This window comes from Coccinella septempunctata, chromosome X (assembly GCF_907165205.1).
Source record: "Coccinella septempunctata chromosome X, icCocSept1.1, whole genome shotgun sequence".
Classification (NCBI taxonomy): domain Eukaryota; kingdom Metazoa; phylum Arthropoda; class Insecta; order Coleoptera; family Coccinellidae; genus Coccinella; species Coccinella septempunctata.
Window position 1 is genome coordinate 752,798 of NC_058198.1, and position 23,247 is coordinate 776,044.

At 35.6% G+C, this 23,247-nt stretch overlaps 2 protein-coding genes across 3 annotated transcripts; both read right to left on the bottom strand.

Annotated features, from left to right (window-relative positions):
* Positions 1-14,514: 14,514 nt before the first annotated feature.
* LOC123321803 (tax1-binding protein 3 homolog) lies at positions 14,515-16,160 on the bottom strand. The gene is made up of 3 exons (XM_044909582.1): positions 15,969-16,160; positions 15,736-15,849; positions 14,515-15,671 (listed from the first exon to the last, which is right to left on the bottom strand). Exons 1-3 carry the CDS (start codon positions 16,023-16,025, stop codon positions 15,483-15,485), a joined length of 360 nt encoding a protein of 119 aa, XP_044765517.1. The 5' UTR covers positions 16,026-16,160; the 3' UTR covers positions 14,515-15,482.
* A 269-nt stretch (positions 16,161-16,429) lies between these two features.
* Positions 16,430-22,790, bottom strand: LOC123321765 (RNA-binding protein 5-like). 2 transcript variants are annotated; one of them, XM_044909514.1, is made up of 12 exons: positions 22,349-22,790; positions 20,306-20,570; positions 20,103-20,226; positions 19,958-20,027; positions 19,776-19,849; positions 19,280-19,402; positions 19,109-19,223; positions 18,820-19,056; positions 18,386-18,763; positions 17,877-18,311; positions 17,193-17,719; positions 16,430-17,093 (listed from the first exon to the last, which is right to left on the bottom strand). In XM_044909514.1, exons 1-12 carry the CDS (start codon positions 22,539-22,541, stop codon positions 16,950-16,952), a joined length of 2,685 nt encoding a protein of 894 aa, XP_044765449.1. In that variant the 5' UTR covers positions 22,542-22,790; the 3' UTR covers positions 16,430-16,949. The 2 variants fall into 2 exon arrangements, with proteins under 2 accessions (XP_044765449.1, XP_044765450.1); XM_044909515.1 differs by having other exon boundaries at positions 22,364-22,789.
* Between the last annotated feature and the right edge of the window lie 457 nt (positions 22,791-23,247).

Below are 23,247 nucleotides of genomic sequence, written 5' to 3' on the forward strand. Positions count from 1 at the left end.
CCCGATTCTGATTTCAGAATAACCTTATCGGCAACTAGCCCAAACTTCCCCTTTACGCTTAATTGATTCCATACATCTTGCAACTTCAACTTGTCGTCATTCCGGATCGATATTTCTGACAGGGTATTACTTGTGCCTGCCCCACTCGGCGTTGCCATCTGTGTTGGGGTCCTGTGGGATATGGACATTAATCTTGGAACAATTGCCCGCCAATTTGTTTATATATTTATCTGTTAAACAATGGCGAAAGCGTGAATTCGAAAAAAGAGACTTTCTTTTCAGTTAAATCGTTTAACACTGTATCCCCAAAAATTTTTCACAAAGCCTGATTGAGGAATCATCTACTGATTTGCGGATCAACGTCGATTTTTTCATTTTCATCAAATTACCAATAGCTTCTCCTTCAATATATTCAGGAATACTTTTTACGCTGGTGAATCCGCATGCTGCAGCTAGTTATAGTATTTTTTAGTTGTTTCGAACCCTTGTGAAAATGATTTTGATATATCTTGCTAATGTGGAAGAGAAATTCGTCTCAAGAAGCATCTAACTGTTCATTAATCTAGAATGATAAATGAATCAGAGAGCAAATAATTGCCAGTTGCCACTTGCGGTAGTGTATCTTTCTTGTTAATAGAAGCAAGGTAGAGCAATGCTTCACTAGGGGTGGCAGCGAGAAGGTAATTGGCACAGTACAGTCGGAGCATTATTCACTTTATGTAATTACCTTGGAAACTGCGAAGAGACATGTCCTCGCCTCGCAAAAGGGAAGTTCTATTCCAAATCGACTTCTTGGTCTTGAATCATGCCCGGAGACATTTAAAACTACATCCGACTTCTCCTAGTAATGTACGACGGCCTCAAGCGTGTATTCAGCTTGCTTTACAACTTGCGAAGGGTCACATACAGATGTTGTTCGATTCAGTTGGTCACATCATTTTCGGATAATTAATTCACTGTTATTTCGATCGAAAATCGAAAAGTATGTGTTGAAAATGTAAAACGAATGTTGAAAACCCGACCAAAATATGTATTTTATTGAGAATTCCATAAAAATACGTCAAAGGGGTTCATATTTAAAGGAGAAACCGACAAAATTGTGAACAATCGGTTTTCTCCCAACTGTAAAGTATGAACATTCTTTGATTCATCGGAAATCGTCGAATCCTCACCCTGTATAAAGTGCCATAGTTGTTAATGTCCCACACTTAAATGACGACAAGGGCTTTTCTTCCAACCTATTTTATACGGGAGTTATTTCCTCGTGATGTACAGTTTCTAATTCATCTTCTAGCTAACCCTCGCTGTAATTAAAGCACATTGTTCAAGCAGGGCCGTATATCCTGGTAATTATGAATTTGTATAACCGCATCTGCGACAACTTGAATTTTTGTCATTAAAATCTCGTCCGGGGGCAATTTGTTCAGACAATTAATTCAAGAAAAAATAAGGAGCAACCAGTCTTCGGATTAATATTCCAAATGAGTGTTTCTCTTTTTCCTCGACACCGCAGAGGAGGGCATCAATCTTTTTAGGGTAGGAATCGCCGTTTTGAGGTGCATAAAAATTACGTCTTCTTGAACCAATTACTGGAAGAATTCTTTGGGACTTTTCATGGTGAAAAATAGGGGATGAGAGTGGGACTTATCCGAATTCCGATCTATCAAACATTGGATACCCATTTCTATTTTAATTTTCCAATCAATTTTCTGAAGAAAGCCATATTTTTATTTATATTCTTGAGTTTATTTGAACTTTTTATGGTGTTTTCCTCCCAACATCTGAAACACAAGGAATAAAAGAAAAAACGTTCTACTGAAGCTGAAGTTATTTCTATAAATGGTTTTGAATTTTGTGCAGAATCGTTCAGTTATAATGGGACAATTGATTCACCAAAAACTGGGGCTTGTACAGATTATATTATTAAAAACATTATATCAAATATTTCATTCTTCTCGAATATCGTAGATAATTTTTTCTTCTGCGAATGTCTGTTTTTAAAATGTCGACATATAATTGATTGATGAATATTTACTTTTTTTCCGTCAACCAATTCTTCAAGATGTCTGTTCTGGCGGGCTGTCACCCTGTCAGCGGAAATCTCTTCATTACTCCTGAAATATTCATTTTTTCCGAAAGTTGTCACGTATACTTGATAAAATAATTTGCCATCCGCGAGAGGAAAACAAGGGACGCTATAGGATGTCTCGAAACCGTGAAGTGATTAATAAAAAAAGGAGCAAAGTCTTGGGGCGGACGAACATTTTGAGGCATCCGGCTCTAGAGACCTGGGGGACCCCGAGCTGGCGGCAAATTCTGGCAACAAGTAGGGACGCTTTGACATGAAATTCGTATTATAAACAGGGATCCGGATTAAATTAGCGTTTTATATCCCGGAAAAACAGTAAAGAACCGGGGTATTACGGTTTCTTTATTTCCCTTATGTTTACATTCCCCGCTTAATCTTTGGCTGACGTGCCTTTGTCACCACTCTTCACAAGCAGCCTTATTTCTGCCTCCTAATTTAATAAAAATTTAATTCTCTTATTGCTACCCGCGTTTCTGCCGTTGGATTTATATCGGTACGTATGTAACGATAAGTTATCGCCCGTTTTTGGCTCCGAATATACCTACTCGAATTGTATTACCTACTTTCCTTTTCAACACCAGATGTTCTTTGAATTCGGTTGGATTATATCGTGGAGTTTCCAAAAAAAATTACATTGATTGCAAAAACCACAGCTGAATAATTCTTCTCTGGGTTTACCCATAATTAAAAAAAAAACTGGTTCTAAAGGGGCTTGAAAATGCCTTCCATCGCTGCCTCTTTGGGTATATCGAAGGATTTTATTCAATTGTGTGAAGGATCACACACGAATAAGCTTGTTTATGCTTGTGTATGAAAATTTTACTAGCCAATAGGATCGATCACATGGTCAAGGGGCCTCAGTAATAGCAGTTTGAATTCGTACACAGCAAATAACAACTCTTTATTGTCTTTCTTCTTCTGCATCTGTCTAAGGCCAGAAAGTGTTTTACAACTGATTCTTTATAAGGCTCAAAACAGGTCTAGATCCGAATACTGTCCTCATGTTTGGAATTCGAAACAAAATAGTATAATATCGATTGAATGTTTTCTAGCAAAATGCTCTGGGTAACTAGTGACAGCTGTGAATGAAAGCAAGTGAAAAAAATTCTAACAGACTCGGCCCAATTAATCGGGCGATTCAAAATATAATTCGTGAAGGCATTTCACCTTGACGAAACACCTATCTGCCAGAATTGATAAGCATTGTTTGAGAGCAATTACATCATCAGGCCAATTCGAGGTCCCCCAAAGAACACGGCTTTAAAGGGAGGAAACGGTTAATATTTGTCATTTTCCAGTCGATTTAGCTGCCACGAGACTAGCATCCCGAGGGCTGAACGTCTGACATGTCAAGCTTGTTTTAGGGGACACTTTGAAATTGCTTGTACGGCAGGGTTAAAGGAAATCCCTGTGCAATCCTGCGGCATTGAACACAAATTATAATTAAATATTGAATGCGACTGTGAATCAGCAGTGGAAGTTTGTAATTATTTCATATTGCGAGTCGGTAGGAAGGGGCTTGGAAATTGTCCCTATATAATCCAATTTACGGAGCCTTCTCGGATATCAATCGGAAATCTTCATACACGGTCAAAAAAACACTCTTCCGAAGTGTGCATGTTTCTAAACGTGGCAGTAAAAATTTCAATTTACCGTTGATAATAATGATTCGAACTAAACTGAAAAAAAGTTCAATGGTTAAATCTAAACGATAAACATTTCAAGAATGAAATGACAACGAAGTTTGTGTATAAATTCCACGTATTTCCATCGTCGGTGTAAGAAGTTTCATTCCTCGTCCGCAATCGTATATTTTCACACCATAACGATAAAAAAAAAACCTCGTTAAATAGAGAAGAACAGGCATGAAGCGACAAATTATTCAATGAAACTGGGGATAATTTACGATTCTCCTCGATTGAGAAAGTTCACACAATGTAATGAACGAAATGCTATTTATTCCCACCCACCTACTTAAATCCTTTCGCCAATTTGTAAACATCATTCCTCGGAGTTTGTTGTTGTTTCAGTGCCGTTTGCAAGAGAATGTTTATGGGTCTGGCCTTACGTAGAGGTTTACGGCGATATCGAATCGATAAAAACAATCATGTATCTATCCTTCCACAAAAATTCACTCAAAGTGGCCTCCCTTTGAAGATGAAGATGATATTTCTGACATGTGATATTCATCGATTCAGGCCTTTCAGTTTTCATCATTGAAATAATGAGGATCTGTCCCTGTCACTATGACACCTTTCAAAGTTTTCCCCATCTTTGGAATTATCGATCATTTATTTCCACTCTGGATGCATTAGACGATTGGCTAATTCTTCTTAGAATGGTTCAATCCGAAATGAAAAGTTTCACGCAATAAAACCGTAGGTTGGTGCTACAATTTGGCGATGTTAGTGGTCGTGACGAATAGAACAGTCCGTAATTCAGTTTCCCTGTGTCAGGGCAAAACTAATTATTTTTCAAGGAATAGGAACGTGCCAGCAGGAAGAAACAAAAACCTAATTACGGAAACGAGCGACCTGATGACAACACATTACAGTGACGTCCTTAAGGACTCGTCAAGCTTCCTGCTGCAAATGGTAGTTTGTTTCTCACGCTCCTCTCCTCTAAATTACCTACAAGACACGTGAGCCTCTTTATGACGCTGATCTACCACATTTATTAAGGGCGAGGAAACGAATGTCCCTTCTTTTTTCGACACATTCGGACCTTCGATGAGTTAAAATGTGAAAAATGCTTCTTGGCTTTCTTCATTCGATGCAACCTATAGTCTTCTACTTCATTCGTTCTATTTTACTGGGCTTCTTTTTACAATATGAGTAAATGAAGAGCATACCATGTGCTGTCTACCTAATTTCTAGTCAACAGGGTTTTAGAAAAAAATATATTCAGGATTATGAAAAACTAGCGGCTAGATATCTCATAAGATCTGAAAATGTTTTGGTGACGGCCGGAATCTCAAGTTAATTTTGTGCCGAAAGCCTGTCATCTCATTCATCAAAGAGGAAATAATAAAATCAATCAACATATAACGAGTTGTCACCGATGGTGTTATGGTGGGCGAGAGAAAAGAGAGACGTAAGTCATCATAAACACATTTTGTAGAAAGAAATGCTGGAAACAGAAAGTCATTCTTGGCCAATTTAGCCCGATGGACGGAGCTGTCGTTAGCAAAAGATATTACGGTGACTTGTGGAAATTTATCGTTGAAATATTATAATTGTTGTAACATGTGGCCGCAGCTTTCGACTACGGTTCCTGATAAATCCGACAATCACCTAACTGCCGAAAACGGGCCGACGGGGGTTCAAATTTCTCGACATTAAACAACTTGGAAGGGTTGCCGTCTATCGATTTTCATTTCGTTGTTTGGGATCCGTGTGGAAATGCGCTTTCGATGACGATTTTCCACAAAATTTCACTGCATGGAAATCTATACTCCAGTCAGAACGCTGAAAATTCAGTAACAAGGCAATATCCTCACGAATGCATGCATATAATATGAAGTCGCTCGGATAACTCGTAGATATCATTCGTTGATTAGAAAGGAGAACCGGAGCGATGGTCTCTGGAAGACCTTCCTCTTCGTTATGAACAGAATTACTAAATCCAGACACTAGGAAGATCACAATAGAGAACAAATTGAATATACATAATGAATGAACGGAAATAGCTATACTTGCAACTAAATGGTCAATATTTATTCAGAATCTCCCTACAAGTTAAGCTAAATCGTGAATTTGACATAAACCGGATGATATAATATGCCATTAAAAATTCAAGAGGGTCTCCTGTGTAATCCGGATTTTGTCTGACCATACCAAACATAATTTCATATTTATTAATATCCCATTTTCACAGCGGTGTCCTACGGTTTCTTCTCTAAGTCACTCTCCAAAGAAGTGTTGATTGAATCCCGCATAATTCTGAATTTGGACCAATATCTCGATTGAGCCAATAATTTAGAGGGACTAATTCTCACAAATGATCAACCATCTCTGTCGAATATTCCACATTAGCACGCATATATGTTACAATTGAGGCAAAAAGCGTTTTGCAGTTGACGTGGAAAATATATCATATCTTTGTTTTGTCTATCGAGGATTCATGACATGAATGCAGGTGTTTATGGATGATTTGTACCTACATACGTATTTTCCACCGATCACGAAATTATTCATCAATAATACGCTAATTGATTTATTTGTGTTAGGAGCGCACGATCGAATTGGCAAGGAGCCGTTTAATTCAGAATCCCACTGTTTTATTAATGGTTACCATGTCTAGATTCCACTAACAGACAAAGTCGGTTACCGACTGTATCGTCGTGCAAACCATTGGCGTGCAATTACATTAAGCATCAGAACAATAATTCTTTTCGAAATGAATATCTTCCCTAGATTATTGAAATGATTTTGATTACTTTAGGAGCTACTAAAATCAACTATAAAACCGAAGTATGATATCTTCAGTAATGCGACTCTTCGATTAAGAGGAGGTAGTTATACTTGAGTAATCTCCTATACATTATATTATTATAGATACGGAGATCGGGGTGGCCGTGTCCACAAATCGACTCGGTTTTGTTCAAACTAGGATTAACTAGTTGGAAAAGTGAATAGTAGAACATTAGATAGAAATACGTTCTGTTTTTCTTCGTTCCACGACGAAACAAATAAAAAACGTGACCAACATATAACTTTGCTAAAGATATTTCTTCACCACTATAACAACCATCTATATAATCACAATTTTCAAAAGCATCACATGAGATGATTCTCGTGCATTTTTGTAGAGCCTATAATTTATTGTATCAGTTCGAGTACTGTATTTTATAATACTCAATTTGAAGGAGTTGGCCGAACTAAAATAAACTTGATTGGTCAAACCGCAATTCTTCATTTCTTCGCGGTTTTCTATTATAATAAGGAATCTGATATCACCCAGATATTTTTTGAACACAGATCATACATGCAAAGAGGTATATAGGAACTATCAATACTATATTACGTGGAATGTGAGAAAATAATTATTATAGTTTCAATTTTTTTCGTGTTATTCAAATGCATTATTCCAGATCATTTGAAAATGATTGATTTTTCATCAAGAATAACCCGATACGAAATAGTGCATCTTAAATTTTTTTTGAGAGAACGGACAAAGAAGACGACCATTTAACTGGGAGATACGGGAGAAAGAAATGGGGATATCAACGTGAATATACACCAGTAGAATAGTGTATTTTTACATCATTACAACACGATCACGTTTCTTATAGTAGCCGGTGTCTATCACGAATTTTGAATGACAACCTGCGCATAGATGGGAATACGGCATCAGCCGGCACTTTAATTCCACAATTACCCTACCTGTTATTACCTGGAGGTAAGTCACGTACTTTGGTGAACTTTAATGAACTCCGTAGTGGAATTTGTCCGGTGAGTTCCATCGATTCTTATTATTGACAACGGTAGCAGCTGGCAGATTCTGCTGCCTTTTCATCTTCTACAGCCTCCTTAAGCTTTTCCCCTCACTTATGCTTCCTCTGGATTACCTACCTTGTCGCTCCATAACAATATTCGAGCATTTTGTTGATACCCGACTAAAAGTTGTCGTGGAAAACGAAGAACCTTGTTAAAGACCGAAATTCAAGAAATTTGAAGTATTCTTGTATGAAGATTCACGCCAAAATCGATTTGACATTGGCCTGAAAACGCAAAATATTTTTCGTCCTCATCTCATGCGGGACCATGCATAACCTAGAAACATCTATTTCAAGTATAATAATAATGAACTATTGCGAACTGAAAGCTCAATTGGATTCCGGGCAATAATCGTCGATTGAACCTGGGCGTTTATGAGTCCGTTCGTTTCTCTCCTTCGTGGTTCTCTCTCATCAGGACAACCTAAAAAGCCAATAAAACCAAAATACCCGTTTTCGGTATGTGAATTATCGCACGGTGACCAAACGTTGACAGCTGTCGATAATAAAACCGTGTATTTTTAACTGCTTCTTTTGCGGTAAACGGTTACTAATATCGGATGGGTGGCCCTTAGGGTGAGCCAAGAATCTGTTCCATATGTGCTCATGGAGAAGATATGGCAGGTGTCGACCATCATGTCGAACTTGTAGTCATTCAGAAAATCTCACAACTTGTATTGTTTAATCATTGTGAATTTGAGCCAAATAAGAAATAGTATCAATGATACAATTTCCTTCAAACGTAAGATAACAGTGAAGATCTTTCGATTCGTATTTTTGCGTTTTTCTTTCTCCGGTCCGACAGAGCTTGTGTTATTCGGGTCACCAGTGTCAGAATAAAACAGTGCACTCACGTATCTTGCCGCCCTCAGAAACTGTCGACTGCCGCCTTAACTCACAGGACCAAAGGCCGACCCAAGGAGGGTGCTGAGAAGTGGCCAGTGAGGAACGTGATGCGCCCTACAAGATCTATTACAGATAAAAGCTTCGTAACTTATGCCTTTGCAATATACGACCGATCGTATTTTATTGCAAGAACCAGATTCCCCTCGAGTTTCTAGGTATCGTTTTCAAACCGCAAAATTTAAATGCGGAAAACTTACCAGTGTTTCTATTTCTAGATAAAACTGCCTGGAACGTACAGGCTGATTCGGATTTCTGAGTTCAGCGATTCATTCAATTTCTTCTTCTTCTGTCTTACAACGCACATCATGTGTATTGTCAAAAAAAAAGTTCCGAAACACGAGAAAAGTCGTACGGGCAGCAGAAATTCAAAAGTAATTCGGATTGAGATGAGTGAAAGCGGAGGTTCCCCTCAAGGAGGCCAACAGATAAATAATAAAACATGAGATATTTCAATCCGGAATTTTTTCGATAAGCTATAAACTTGTCATGATGAACTCGTACGCCCTCATAATATTGAAGCCTTGTCGTAAGACTGAATGATACCTGGGGGAGACTTTGTGGAGGTTTGATTCATACCCTCAAAGGCGTCCATAACTTGGCCGTTTCTAGAGGGTCTTCTCGAACATGAAACGCGATAAATATGGTGTATAGAATAGCCAAGGCCCTACTGCTACGTGTTCATTACTCCCCAGTGGCGCTGCCAGTTTAACATCCCCGACTATACCTGAATTCGCGGCGATTAAAACGACTTTATTGTTTTTCTCTTTTTAATGTTTTAAAAGATGCACACAAAGCGTTTTCCACTCAAAATTGTGGCGAAGGAATCACTTCCAACTATAAAACAACTGGGCATTCATCTCCCATTCAACACATTTCACGTAGAATTATTCAAATTCAAAGATAATGAAAGAAGCTATATGTCAAAATAACCCGAAGTTCATTTGTAGAAATCGACATGTTTCAAAATGAAATATTTGAAATTTTCAATGATTGGATAGAAAAATTGAATGAAAATCACGCAAAAAGACAAACTTAAACATTTTCCCGCTCCTTACAAAATCTATCTTCTTAAGCTGTTGGCTCAACTTCTTAGTTCGCTGTTGTTCCTTGAAATACTGCTACAATAAGTAAAAACTTTCCGCGCTATAGGGACTTTCGGTGGAATAACTAATATAGGAGTTTGTGAGAAATAAATACATTTTTCATGTAAATTACAATCCGAACTTTCATCGGAAGATGGCAATAAATTGCCGCTAAGGGGTTGCGAAAACTTTTTATCCTTAAAACAGTTGTGGCTGGGTAATTAGTCATTTATGAATCCTGTAATTACACATAAAAAGATAAATAGATGTTCTCGCCTTAATGGGCCTAGCCATCCTCCGGAAAGAGGTCCTTATGGATCCTAATTTAAGAAGTGAAATTCGCCCTTCCAACAGTTTCATTTTTAAGATGGGGGCTTTTTAGCTTCTAAATTAGTCAACGGACCCGTCCTATGATGAATTCGGATGCAAACGAGGATTATATTAATCTTGGTTATGGCATCGAGAAGTCTCCCCACATATTTGATGAGAAAATTTCCGTTCAGAACTAATTTACAGCACGAGGAATTTATTTGATCATCCCCTGAATAGGATCCACGAAAAAGTATCTAAACAAGAATTTTTCTATTCCCAAACTGGCAAAGAATATCTATTTTTCAACTGCAATCTATATTACGTATAATTTTACATCCTCACAAACATCAATATCATTTAATTAACAGAATATTTTGATTGAATGACAGAATGATTCTGTCCCATGGAAAATTCTTCTGAAAAGGGATAATTATGCATTTTTTGTAGGAACATAGTGTTCGAATATCAAAAAGTAATCATCATGCTCGATACGAATGTTCTCCGCTATTGGTATCCTAATTACAAGAATTCCTGTTTATATAGTCTCCTTCGGGCCCTTCCTCATCTATTTTTCTTTTGAAACCGGACGTTACAAACGCTCACCCAGTTCAGTTGCCCGACTCCCGGTACCGATTTAGTCAATAAAAATAATCAGCAAATGAGGCCTACAGGCCTACATCCCAAGCGATCCTTTGAACTTAGAATTAATCCCGATCCCCTTTGATGCTTAAACTTCGACATGACAACCCTCGTTGACATCCACTTTCGGAATATATCATTTGAATAACTTCAGTTATATTTTTCATCGTCCCTTTCTGTTTCGCCCCCTTGGAATTACTCGAGAGAAATTGATTCCCTTGATTAACATTAGCTTAACCCTAATGGTAATCCCATTCGTATGTTCACGCAAAAAATATTTTCAAGAGCGATTATCCTTGTCTTATTTAAATCGAATATCTTCTTCTACTATGAAATTATAGAATGCACACCTCTCTGAAGTGTTTCCAGAGGAGAACACCCCCCAAATCTTCAAAAAGACCATGAATGGTTGACATAGAATCGTTAATTTTGATTTCAAATTAGCCGCAGCCATTGACCAATAAATTTTCATTAGTTCTATCTGAGGCCTAGCTTCAAAGATACATATATATGGTGAAGAAAATAAAATCATCCTTAATACATTTAATATTGCCGGTAAAGGCCATGAGTCTCAATTTAAAAGACGTTTTAAGGCGCATTACATATTATATGGTTAGATATGAGACACTAAGTAACCAGCCCCTGCGGTTTTATAGGGCAGGGACTACCTCATAATGACACAGCCCTGGCTCCATGCATTTTATATCAGAAGGGAATTTTTAGTTGAAAACTTTTTACGATGCGGTTATTTCGACTAACTTTTTCGTGAGGAGATTTTTAAATTAGACTTTAACGCAGATAAATCTTCATCTACGTACTTAGCGAATTTTTTTCTCGGCTGGTTCTTGTAACGACAATTCTGATGGTGCTTCATAGAGTCGAAGAAAATACAGTTTATTCCTTCATGAAAAATTTTCGCTAGATCATGCTCCTTAGATTTTCTTAGTTCAATATTTTTTCATTCGCTCCTTTCAGGTTATATATAATATAACGGTGACAATGACAACTAGTCCTTATTTTATAAGATCAAATCAACTGTCATGAATGCCTGATTAAAGCTAAAAGATTAACGTAATTGCACTATTGAGCCTGTGGAATATGAAATTAATTCCCCACTGTACTGGCTTAAATTTTTTATAAATAAGGTTTTGCCGCATCTTTGATCTATTCCTTCCGAGTTAGGTTTAATTAAAAGTTGATGCCCGCCGTTGACTTTGAGTCAGACCAGAGACTCGGAATTCATAACTTTATGGCCCTTGAGCGTATTCTTTATACTTGTCGAATATCTAATGATTAATGCTTTCTCAGTTTCACGACAAAGAAAGAACAGAGGAGTATGTTTGCGATTATATTTCGCGGTAACTTTCCTACCCTCGGCATTCAAAGCTTGTCGCTTGTGAATAACTCATGTTCTGCTGAATAAGCTGAAGATGATTCAACGCTCCCATATTCGATAGAATTTATGCTAAATTAACATTACTAAATTTCAAAAGAAAACTGATCAGACTAAAGAGGTAATTTTATGATTTTATCACCACCAAACTCATCCTAGTGAAAATCATGTATGTAATTAATTTTTTTAGTTCAATTATGGATTTTCAGATGAAATTATCAAAATGAAATCAATAATTGTTGCTACGTATACATTCAGAATAATAAGTTGATATCTACTTAAAGTGTTAAACCTGAGGACGCGCGATTTTGTGATTGAAAATATTGAATTTTGCAATATTATCGCAACACGTTCTAATTAATGCCGAAAGCGCTATTGCGCTCTCTCTTTCTGACCAACTCCACCCAACTATTCTTTGAAATGTTGACGGGATATCGCTGTGTAAAAGTTAGAATTAGCAGGGACATTTTATTGTCGCATGGCTAGGGGGATTTTTCCTCTGCCAAGTTTTCAATTTTCTTTGAAGAGAAGAGGAATTTATGAATGATGCTGCTTTGACTTTGCTCTTCTTCGAAGTATGCCATTATATACACAAAGATTCGTCTTATGGAATGCTCGTTGAACGCAGTACTATAAAATAACATCGGAGCGGTTTTGAAGTCCTCTAGTGCATACTTTTAATGTCTTGGTGCTGAATATAATTAGAAGGAATGTATCATTTGGGCAAGGGTTGGGTAATATATACTAAGCGTTCCAGATGGTTGGAATCTGAAAATCAATAATGAATATATCAATATTGAAATATTCAATAAAATCACATTTGTTAAGAACGATATGAACGTAGAAAAACCTTTTTTCCCAATTATTAGATTAATCTAAAATGTTTGAGGACAGTGGTTATTAGTTTCACAAACTCTTCAACTAGCCTGTAAATCGTATAGTCCCGTACGCAGCCTCATTAAATCAAGTAGGTAGGATTCGTTTTGGAAGAGAAACAACAAAGGCATGATTCTAATCGAGATTTGTGAAGTATTCACGTCTAGATAATTATGAAGATAGCCAGTAATTATATAACGCTATATGTGTCCGTATAGAATGGGCGGTCAATGCAGTTGGTATCAGGAACTGGAGTAAGTTGATCGAACTGTAGGAGCAAGTGGAGGAAGTGCCTGTGATCTGGGTGATTTTTGTGCGAAAGATGTAACTGATGTATTGCCGCAAGGCGATCATGATCATCAAGCTGGCTGTTCTCATAACTCTCTCAGAAAAAGTGACCATAATATGATGAACTTAGCACTACATGTGGGTGAAAGGTGGCTATATTCTACAGGCCTCTGTCTATAGGAGCTCCAGTGCAGTACTGTCCACAATAATAATATTTGCATAGATAGTGCAACAGTATTCGTTAGGATTGCTTGTTCAGAATGATCTATTTCTCACCACTTTTAAGTCGATTGTCCCCAGGGAGTAATTTTTCTGTAGGTAGTTCAATTCGTTTTCTAAATTCCTTCAGAGGAACCTTTCAACAACTATAGGATTCTCATGAGTTTTGCCACACCTCTTTGAGACGATTCTACACCCTAAAATTCGCTATCAAATATTTCCCCTAAGTATATAAATTTTGAATGGTTTGATATTTCCGATAATTGGCCTTTGAAATCAAGTGGATTCTTCGAGTTATTATGGAGTGTTATCAGCTCTATGATATAACTCCCGGCCTTACATGAGTGGTTTCTCTGAGTTCGGTTCCGGTGATATATAGAATTCCAGAATAATGGTGGGTTCCTAAAAACCAAGAAAAGATACAATCTGGAAGATCATATGAAAGCCATCATGCAGTTCTTGAATCAAATTAATCCGTAGGATCTTGACCGTTTCCGCCATTGGAAATTTCACAATCATATGTAATGAGCTTCGGTGGTTTAGAGTAATATTTTTCACTCGAACTTGCATGTGCTAATTTGACAGAAATTGCGAAAGAGCGCGTCTTTGAGGAGTTTCGGAAAGTTTCGATGCTTTTAACTTTCGAAGAATGAAGCCGGAAAGCATAAGATTTTGTTCAATTCAGACGCAAGTTCAACGAACCACGTTTGCACTTTTAAATACTTTAAGCTTCAAAAACAAAATGAAATAAATTGCATTTTTCCTAATGACCGAAAAATGCGGATTCGGCAGATGGAAGTTCAACGAATCGAGTAGGTACTTGAACAAATATTTGGTTAGAATGTTTGCTCGCTTATTTTCTTTTGGAATTCTCCACGGACCTCGTCAAATTTTATATTCAGCCTTCTGATACTACCAGGAATCCTCATTTTGTATGTACTCCATCTGCATTTTTTTCTAATTATCCCAATTGATTAGGCCCTAACTCATTCGTGAATAAAATGGGACGGTGGATAATAGTATGTACTTTGACGAGAAAGAGTTTAAATTCAATTCGCAAACGTTCGATCCCTACTCTCTAGTTTTTCGAGAAAAAACATTAACGTTGATCTAATTTATGGTTGGTATATAACTTCAATTTATCTCATAGGGAAAATTCGACACTTTTTTATATCAAACAAAATAAAAAAAAATGGAGGAAAGCAACACATGCTACAATATCACATAGTCTTTATTACTTTCATTATATACATTTTTAAAATATACAAATTCGAACTTTGGAATGGAAAATCGGAATTATACAATATGATAGAGATGATACATTCTGAAAATATGAATAGTACTAATATTTTTTTGGTGTAAATTCAAATGAACAGATACGAGTTTGTTTTCCTTCTTATCTGATTCAATGTTGCAAGAAATAATTTATTCAAATTCACTCTGAAAAATGCCAAGTTCTTAGCTAAATACAATATTTCAATATACACAATTCTACAATTCAACTACATTTACAATTACATCAATTCTCACTCAATTAATTCAGAAAAGGCGACATACACAAGAAATTTATGAAAACCTGTAGAAACACTTGTGAACCAATACAAATTAGGATATTGTTTGAAAATTTTCACTTCTCAGAGCAGTAGTATTAGCCAAATCAATAAATTTTTCAGTTTATATGGATATTTAAATTTGCTCAGTTGATGTTGTGTATTCTTAGTTCATACGTGTTTGAAACAAAAACGTGTTATATTGATTACATTATTCTTACTTTTGAAAGATATATTTTATGAAATAAATTAAATCAATATTTCATATGAATTATAAAAATTAATACTGTTGCTGTTCCTTAAATTTAAGATTACGATAATAATGTATGAAATTAACGCGAATCGAAATTGTGTCAAAAAATGGAATCACTTGGGCTGAGTATAACCTTTCATCAAGTTCCCCATTTAAGGTTAATGAAATAAAATATACTCGAATAAGAAATTGATGAATTGTTGCAACTGAGAGTTCTCCCTGGGAAAATAATCTAAGTGAAATAACAATTTCCACATGACGAGGATGAAGCAATATAATGGAACAGAATATGAGTGTTTCTAGATGTAAAGCGACATAGCAAACAATTAAATTTTCAACTTTGGCTAAGAGTATAGGGTTTGTTTTGATGTACCGATTTTATGTCGAAGTAACTCCTTTACGTGCTACCAAGAGATTTAGGACAGGATGTTTCTTTATATAACTCACAGCCTTTTTATGTGTAACCATCGTGAAATCATAACCATTACATTGCAAAATTTTGTCGTGTACTCTCAATCCACTCTTTGACGCAGGGCTTGATTCGTGAACTTCAGTTACATAAATACCCTGCATAAAAAATAATCTTGAAGGTTCTATTACATACCTTTAACCAATGTCCAGACCAACTTACGTTATCTGTATATCCCTGTGGGCTCTTATGATAATCTTGATCAATGCCTCCACCTATTTTGAAGCCACAACGCATTGTATCACCATCAACTTCTTTGTGGAGGGTTATTGGGATCTAGGAATTCATACGTAGAACTAAATATATAAGAAACTGAAGAAAAACTAAAACATCTCCAACAAAATTGTTATACTCCTTTTTTCATCTTTCATTTATTCTAAAACCTAAATACTTACACTCAAGCATTCCATTGCTGTACCAGCTTGATGTTGAAATGCCATTTTTGCACACATTTTCGAAAAGGTTTGTCTTACTTTTTCAATAGAGATATATTATAAATGAGAGTTATGAGACTATTATCAATATCCTTATTTATAAGTATGACTAATATCAGTCTCTGCTCTTTCCATCTGACAGTTCGGTAAGAAGAAGAACTGACTGACTGGGTTGCCAAAATATTGAAAATATCATTTAAAATACACTAATCACTTATGACCACCAACCATCACTTATGACACCAACCTAATACCAAAGACAATGATAATTGACTATTATCCGCGCTGAAATTTTTCTCTACTAGAAAAATAATTTTTCCTCAACAGAACCCCTAGAACGCAATACCTTCCTAGTAGTGTGTAGTTGAATACTAGAGAGGACCTAATTAAATTGTTGGAATGGTGGTGAATGAAATACGATATTAAATTAAATTATATTTTTCAAAAATTATAGTATATAAATCAGGAGAAAATACTCATTTCTTATTCCAAATATTTATAAAATAAGCTTAACATTTACACATATAATTTATGGTATTTACAAAAAAAAAACCGGAACAATGATGTATCTGTTCAAATATGTAACATGAATTAATAATTAATTCATTTCTTAGAATGGTGTAAACAAGTTTGGCACATGCAACTTAATTATTGAATGCTACAATTTGAAATAATTCCAATAAATTAATGAAATTTCGATTTATTTCCAAGATGAAGAAAATTATGAAAAATTAATTATAAAAAATGATTACATAAATTGATAAAGCTAACTAATTATTGAAAACCAATCATTAACAGAACAACAAAATGAACAAAAGTTTTCAAGGGATTCTTCTCAACTTTCAATCTTGATGATTGATCATATTGAGAATTCATTCCATTGTTTTTCTGCATTAATATGGAACTGCCACAAATTATTTACAATGTAGAAACCGAAATGGACTATGTTGAATTTTCTTTTTCTGTCAATTCTTGGTACCTAGCATACATCATTTTTTTAACACAATCTTTGTAAGACTCTCCTGCAACAGCATTGTAACCTGGTAACGTATTCCCTAATCCTGCAGAGTTACTTCGATGTTCAGCCTGGAATCAAAATTCAGTTTGAAAACAGTGAGAAAATATATTTCATATATTATTTGCCATTACATCATTGTGTCAGAAAGAATCAGGAAATTTTTTTACCTGAATGATTGTTGTCCTTCCTTGATTTAATTTTCCTAAACCTTGGCCTTCGGTCCAACCCATTTTCTGTAAAAGTTTGTTGCCAACATTTTCCGCACCAATTGGTTCAAGTACAGAAGCAGCAACTGGAATATCTGTCAATTCCTTTGATTTTAAAAATTTCTCCTTGAGCTTACTAGGACGGGGTTCATCTGGATTTCCATACTTCATTCTTCTTTCTTTTGCTCTATCTCTATAAACAATTTTCTCTGAGGCTTCTGATTTTCTCAATTTTCTTATAGCTTCCAAATTCTGTTTATGCAGATTGGAAAGCTGAGCATGTTTGGCAAGTGCTTCAGTTGAACCAAGTTGTCTTTTACACAAATTGCAGATGAGTTTTTTGAAGTCTAGTAGTTCATTTTCATCGAAATGCTCTTCATCACCTGATGATTCACTTTCTCCTCCATAAGCAGCAACCAGAGGACCATGAGGTATAGGTTCTGCTTCTTCTGGTACTTCCTTTTGATACACAGTTGTGTTCATGTTAACTAAAAAAAATTGTTAGAATGTTCAATCCTCAAAGTTGAAAGGAATTATAAAAGTTCCTGAATTTCAACTGATTAGGAAATGAAATGTACTGTTGGAATTCTTCAGTACCTAGTTTGGAAATTCATCACAATAAACTAACCTAACACAATAACTAACCTTTCTTCTCCAACACTGAGAATCCAATATCTGCTGAAGCACTGGAGCCGTTGTTGTTGTGCATATCATAATTTGCTTTAGATGCACAAATTTCCTTTTTCTGATTCAAAGTTTTCGCCCATCTTTCCATATCTTTAGCAATTTTTTTGGCTACTTTAACTTTATCCTGCTTTTCTGGTTTTTGCTTTTTATTCTCTGGCTCCCCTGATGTAGAAGTTTGCACAGTTGAATTTTGTACTGATACCTGCTGAGTTGAATATTGCTCCATACTGTCTGCTCTAACATAGGTTTGTTTCTCTGGATCCCAATATAGATAAATTTGTAGAAGAGGATTCCAATAGTAGCCAGTTTGAGAATCAAAGTATAAGCCTGTACTTGGGTCAAATTGGTAATTGCTTGTTTTGTCCAAGACATACTTGGAAATGTCAGGTATTGCTGTAATGATTCAGGAGTTGAAACAGAGTCTTCTAACACTCAAATATGAATTTTTGTTGAAAAGGGGGACTTACGGTATCTTTTGCCATCAACTCCAGTAGGTATGGTCCTTTGGGATGTATCATACATTGATTTGGTTGCATTCACTTGTTGGATGGCTGACTGTGCTACTGCAGCAGCAGCATTTGCAGCATCCATTTGATTATCCTGATGCAGGGTTATTGAGTTACCAGCACTTATCTGTTGGGTAAAATATTCTTTGTAGTACATGACATAGTGAATGTACTCTTGAGGTGTTTTAGCGTATCGATTAGCTGCATATTCTGCTAAACTATCCACATCAGTCATTGCATAAGTGCTTGGAATGGCAGCATTTGGAAAAGCAACATTTTCAGCTTCAGAATAAGCTCTTTTGTTGTCCCCCATTTGGTATTTGCAGTATGATAATATCACTAAAAAAATTGAGCAAAATTGAAACTTCATAGAACCAAATATCCTGAAAACCTACCTGTCTTTCCGTCAATTACAAGAGGGCTTGATAAATTGCTAAGGGCACCATAAAGTGTGAGAGAGTCTATTGTGCTCTCTAGACCTAAATAGCATATACCTCTAGAGGTGGAAGTAAGAGGATCTCTTCCTATTGTAACAGCTGCAATACTGTTCACCAAATCTGGTACAACACTTTTCAGTACACCCATTACAGAATCTTCTGTGGTTAAAGCATCTAGGTTTCGTAACATTATGGCTGCAAAAAAATATTTATATCTCTGGGCTCATACACATTTTATATGACTCACTCTTAGTAGCATAGGTGCAAATTTCATCACTGCCACTACCCCCCTCTTCACTTTCCATTCTAGAAGCATGACATTTAAAACAATTGTCACGTCTTCTGAAATTTTGTGCCCCACACTGTAAAAAATCAATGTTAGCTTTATTATTCCACCATAAATCGAACTGATACTCACTTTGATACAGAACCAGTCAGCAGATGCTTTATGATTCGGAGGCTTTTCATACCCAAAACTCATATCTTTGGGTATGCTATACTGCATTATTGCTCTATATTGATCTTGTAGCATCAGCACTCCCTGTAAAAAAGGAGAAAAAAACACAAATTAAAGAATGGACAGAAAACCAACAACCCCTCTTAAGAAGAGACCTTCGTTGTCTAGAGAATTGGTTTTATAAAAGTAAAACATCAACGATTGAAGCTTCTCAAAAAAAAATGATAAGTGAACCACGAAAATTCATGCAACTAATTGATGAAATGTAATGAATATAAGACGGTTTTTTTCAATTTTCAAGATGCCCAAAAAGGTTCACATATCTCCTAGTGTGTAACTTGACGAAACGATGAATACCAATTTTTGTCACAAAAAAAATGAAGTATAAATTATACTTATCAAACTGGATTAAAAATTTTGCTTTTTTTTACAATGACTCTTCTTTATAGTAAGATACCTGTTTCATGTCCATCCATCTTGTGGCTTCAGCAAGTGTTGTAAACTCGACAAAGGCGAAACCTCTAGAGGCACCTAAACAGCACAATAGACACCAATGGTATTACCCTAATTTCACCTTTACAATGCACAATAAACGGCCTAAGGACAACCTTACTTAATCAACTAATACCGGGTACATACCTGTATCTTTTTTACGAATCAGCCTTATATCTTTCGGCATCAGACCACACAACATTATGTCCTGTCGAATCTGAAAAATTCATGACATTTAATTGAAACATCAAATCTGTGAGAATTAAAAAAAAAATGATTATTGCTTACGCACATCGTTCTCTGTAATATGTTGTGCAAGGCCTCTTATCATGATTGTGTTATTTGGTGGCTGACTTTTATATCCAATTATTTCTGCACCACTAGCCCCTAATACAGCTCCATTGGGGCTCCTCTCGCTGATTACAAAGAAATTTATTCATACAAATAATTTTTCAAGAGGCCTCTAAGCCTTTGAATTTTCAGAATTTGCATTACCTGTCGCTATCATCGTCTCTATAAGATCTGTCTCTGTCTCGGTTTTTGCCTTCCTCTGATTTTCTTTCCCATCTTGAGTCGCTTCTAGACCTCCTGTTTCTTCCCCTGCGATGTTCTCTGTTCCTATGGTACCTACTGCGACTGTCTCTCCCGTCTGGGCTTCTAGAATGACTTCTTTCTTCATAAGAAGATTCTCTTTCTCTCCTATATTCCCTATCGCTTTCGTAGTCGCTACCCCTTGATCTGCCTTCATTGTGATCATGATCTGAAAAATTATAATTCAATGAAGAAAACTACCATAAAGCCAATTTCGGATATATATATAGAAAGATATATTTCTTACCAATAGATTACTCTTGAGGACAGGTTTCATTCGGGATAAGGTTAATTTTGGAAATGTGTTATCGGAAAAAATGGGGAATCCTATAATCTATTTGAGATGTTGGCCTTACATTTACACCGCTTATGTGTTCTCAATGTCGAAGTCTCGTTTTCTTTCAATGATGTCAACCATCTGAATATCCGTTTACTATAATTACGATATTTCTTGTTTAGAGCATTTTTCTGCAATATTCTGAAGAATACCATCCTAATTAAAGAGTAAAATACCCCTAGCTAAGTTACATCTGAGATGACATTAGTCCACAGCTCTAATTAAATATTATTACTCAGCTAATAGAGTTATCTCTCCTTGATAATATTTTGGGTGTATGTTGTATGTTTGTATTATGTAGGTATGTGGTTAATCTATGGTGTATGGCGTATGGCTGTATATATATATATATATATATATAGAGAAACGTGAGGATATTTCAACTACTGACTAGGGAGCATACGTTTTGTCTACACGTTTAGGCGTGACGAGACTGCTTAGTCTTCTGTTTTCTGTGCTGCCAGAGATTTTGGTTTGCTGCCCAGCTTAATTTCCAGTATTTATCGATATCATGGGTTTTGACCGTTTTTTATTTTCAAATATTCGTAAGAATGCTTTTAAACTGCGAATTAGGTGATTCTAGTACTTGGGGATAAAAAAAAAACAGTTTGTGCAACTATTACACAACAATTGAATTGTACTTCTGGAAATTCATATCGCATGAATAAGTTTGAAGTAAATAACAAGTTCTAGAAGGTATGATATTATCGTTTCGATATGCTGATAAAAACATCCACCTTCAGTAGGTATTCAAATGCTACATATATCTTTAACAGAAGATTTCTGTGCTCAAAAGAAACATTTTTTTCCCTTGACTATTCTTCCAATACGGCTCGGTATAATATAGGCTATTATAGCAAATATAATTTTGAGTTATATCTTCTGAACGATTTTATTGAAAGAGATGATTTTTTTAGAAATGAAGTTTTCATATAGGTATGTGATGAATATTCTCCGAACACAAAATTCCACCCACATCTTCAAATTTCTTCATTAGGCCATTATATACCATAAAATTACCAGAGATTCAAGGAACCCAACTCCTAAAAGTAAGTTCTGCACTCACTAATGAATATTCAGCAAAAAATAAGACTTTCTTAGTAATTTCATATTCAAAAATAAAAAATATCTTTAAATTTAAAAAATTGGGTACTTTGGCTGAATGCATCCCTGTTTGAAAGATCCTCAAATGTGAATGTCATGGATTGAGCAGAAGGGAATTTTGTTTTTCCAGGGGTGGCATAGCTCATTATAGAACCTTGGCTATTTTGTTATCTAGGCCGAATCGAAAAAAATTGCTAGGGGAAAAAGGTCTTTGTTTTGACGTCAATAATCTACTATTAAAATATATGTACAAGTCAAACACTCATTCTGTATAAATAAGCCAGTTTTGTCTTAAATATTTATGCTATTTAGTCATTCCACTTCAACTAAATTTCAGTGATGGGCAATAGAAATCTGATAAACTGGTAGAAATACAGTGATTAGATCATCATAAATATATTTTACTTAACAGAAAAGTAATTTGCATATTTCATTTAAAAACGAAAATCTTTATATGTGGAAATTAATTCAAAAACGCACATGACATAATTTTTTATAAAATATACCTTCATTAAACTCACAATTTTTCTTTACTGGGTGATAGGGTGAATTTCTGTATCCATTGTGCCTCCTTTGGTGCGGTGATCGGGAAGACGATCTACTTGGTCTATAATCCGGCGAATCCCTTCTGTAATCAGGTGATATAGACATACTTCTGCGACCATAAGGGGAATAATCGCGTTCTCTCATTCTGTCCATCTTAAAGTATCAATTAAAAACGTGAGTACGTCATAAAAATGGCTTCTAGAAGCACTAATCACTTGGTCGGTTACGGCGAAACTATCACAGTTATTACTTAAATACTTTACTTGATTTCATTCAAAATGAATAGTTCATCTGATGAATGTTTTATATATAATATTCTACACTTTTTCTCTAAGTCTCGACCCCGTTTTCCTTCTGCACGCTTGCCTTTGTCAATACAATCCAGTCTTCGATTCTTGAATACAAGCGCCATGCGCCAAGTGTGTAATCATGCGCAAAAACATACTTTTAGTCCGCAAGCGTTAATCTTTTTCATTAATTTTTGCAAGGGCTTCTTATAAATTTTTCTTTTTCTCTAAAAAATCAGTGTGATAAAATTACCGATTTTGCTTACTTTAAATTATCCACAAATATTTTCTTTCTAAGAACTCGTATTAAAAAAAAAATGGTATTGTGACGTTACTGATCTCCATTCGAAATTTTCACGTTTCCCCTTTTTCAGCAGTTTTTAACATTTTTGAAACCTCAGCCTTTAACCAGTTTGTTTGAAAGACAAAAAATCAACAGTGTTTTATGCCACTTGAAAGTAAATATGAACAATTCATCCGAAGATTTCTCTCCCCTGAGAAATATTTTCATGCAAAATTTGATTTTGAGAAAAGACAAGGTTCTTTTAAATGAACAGGCATTAATGACTTTT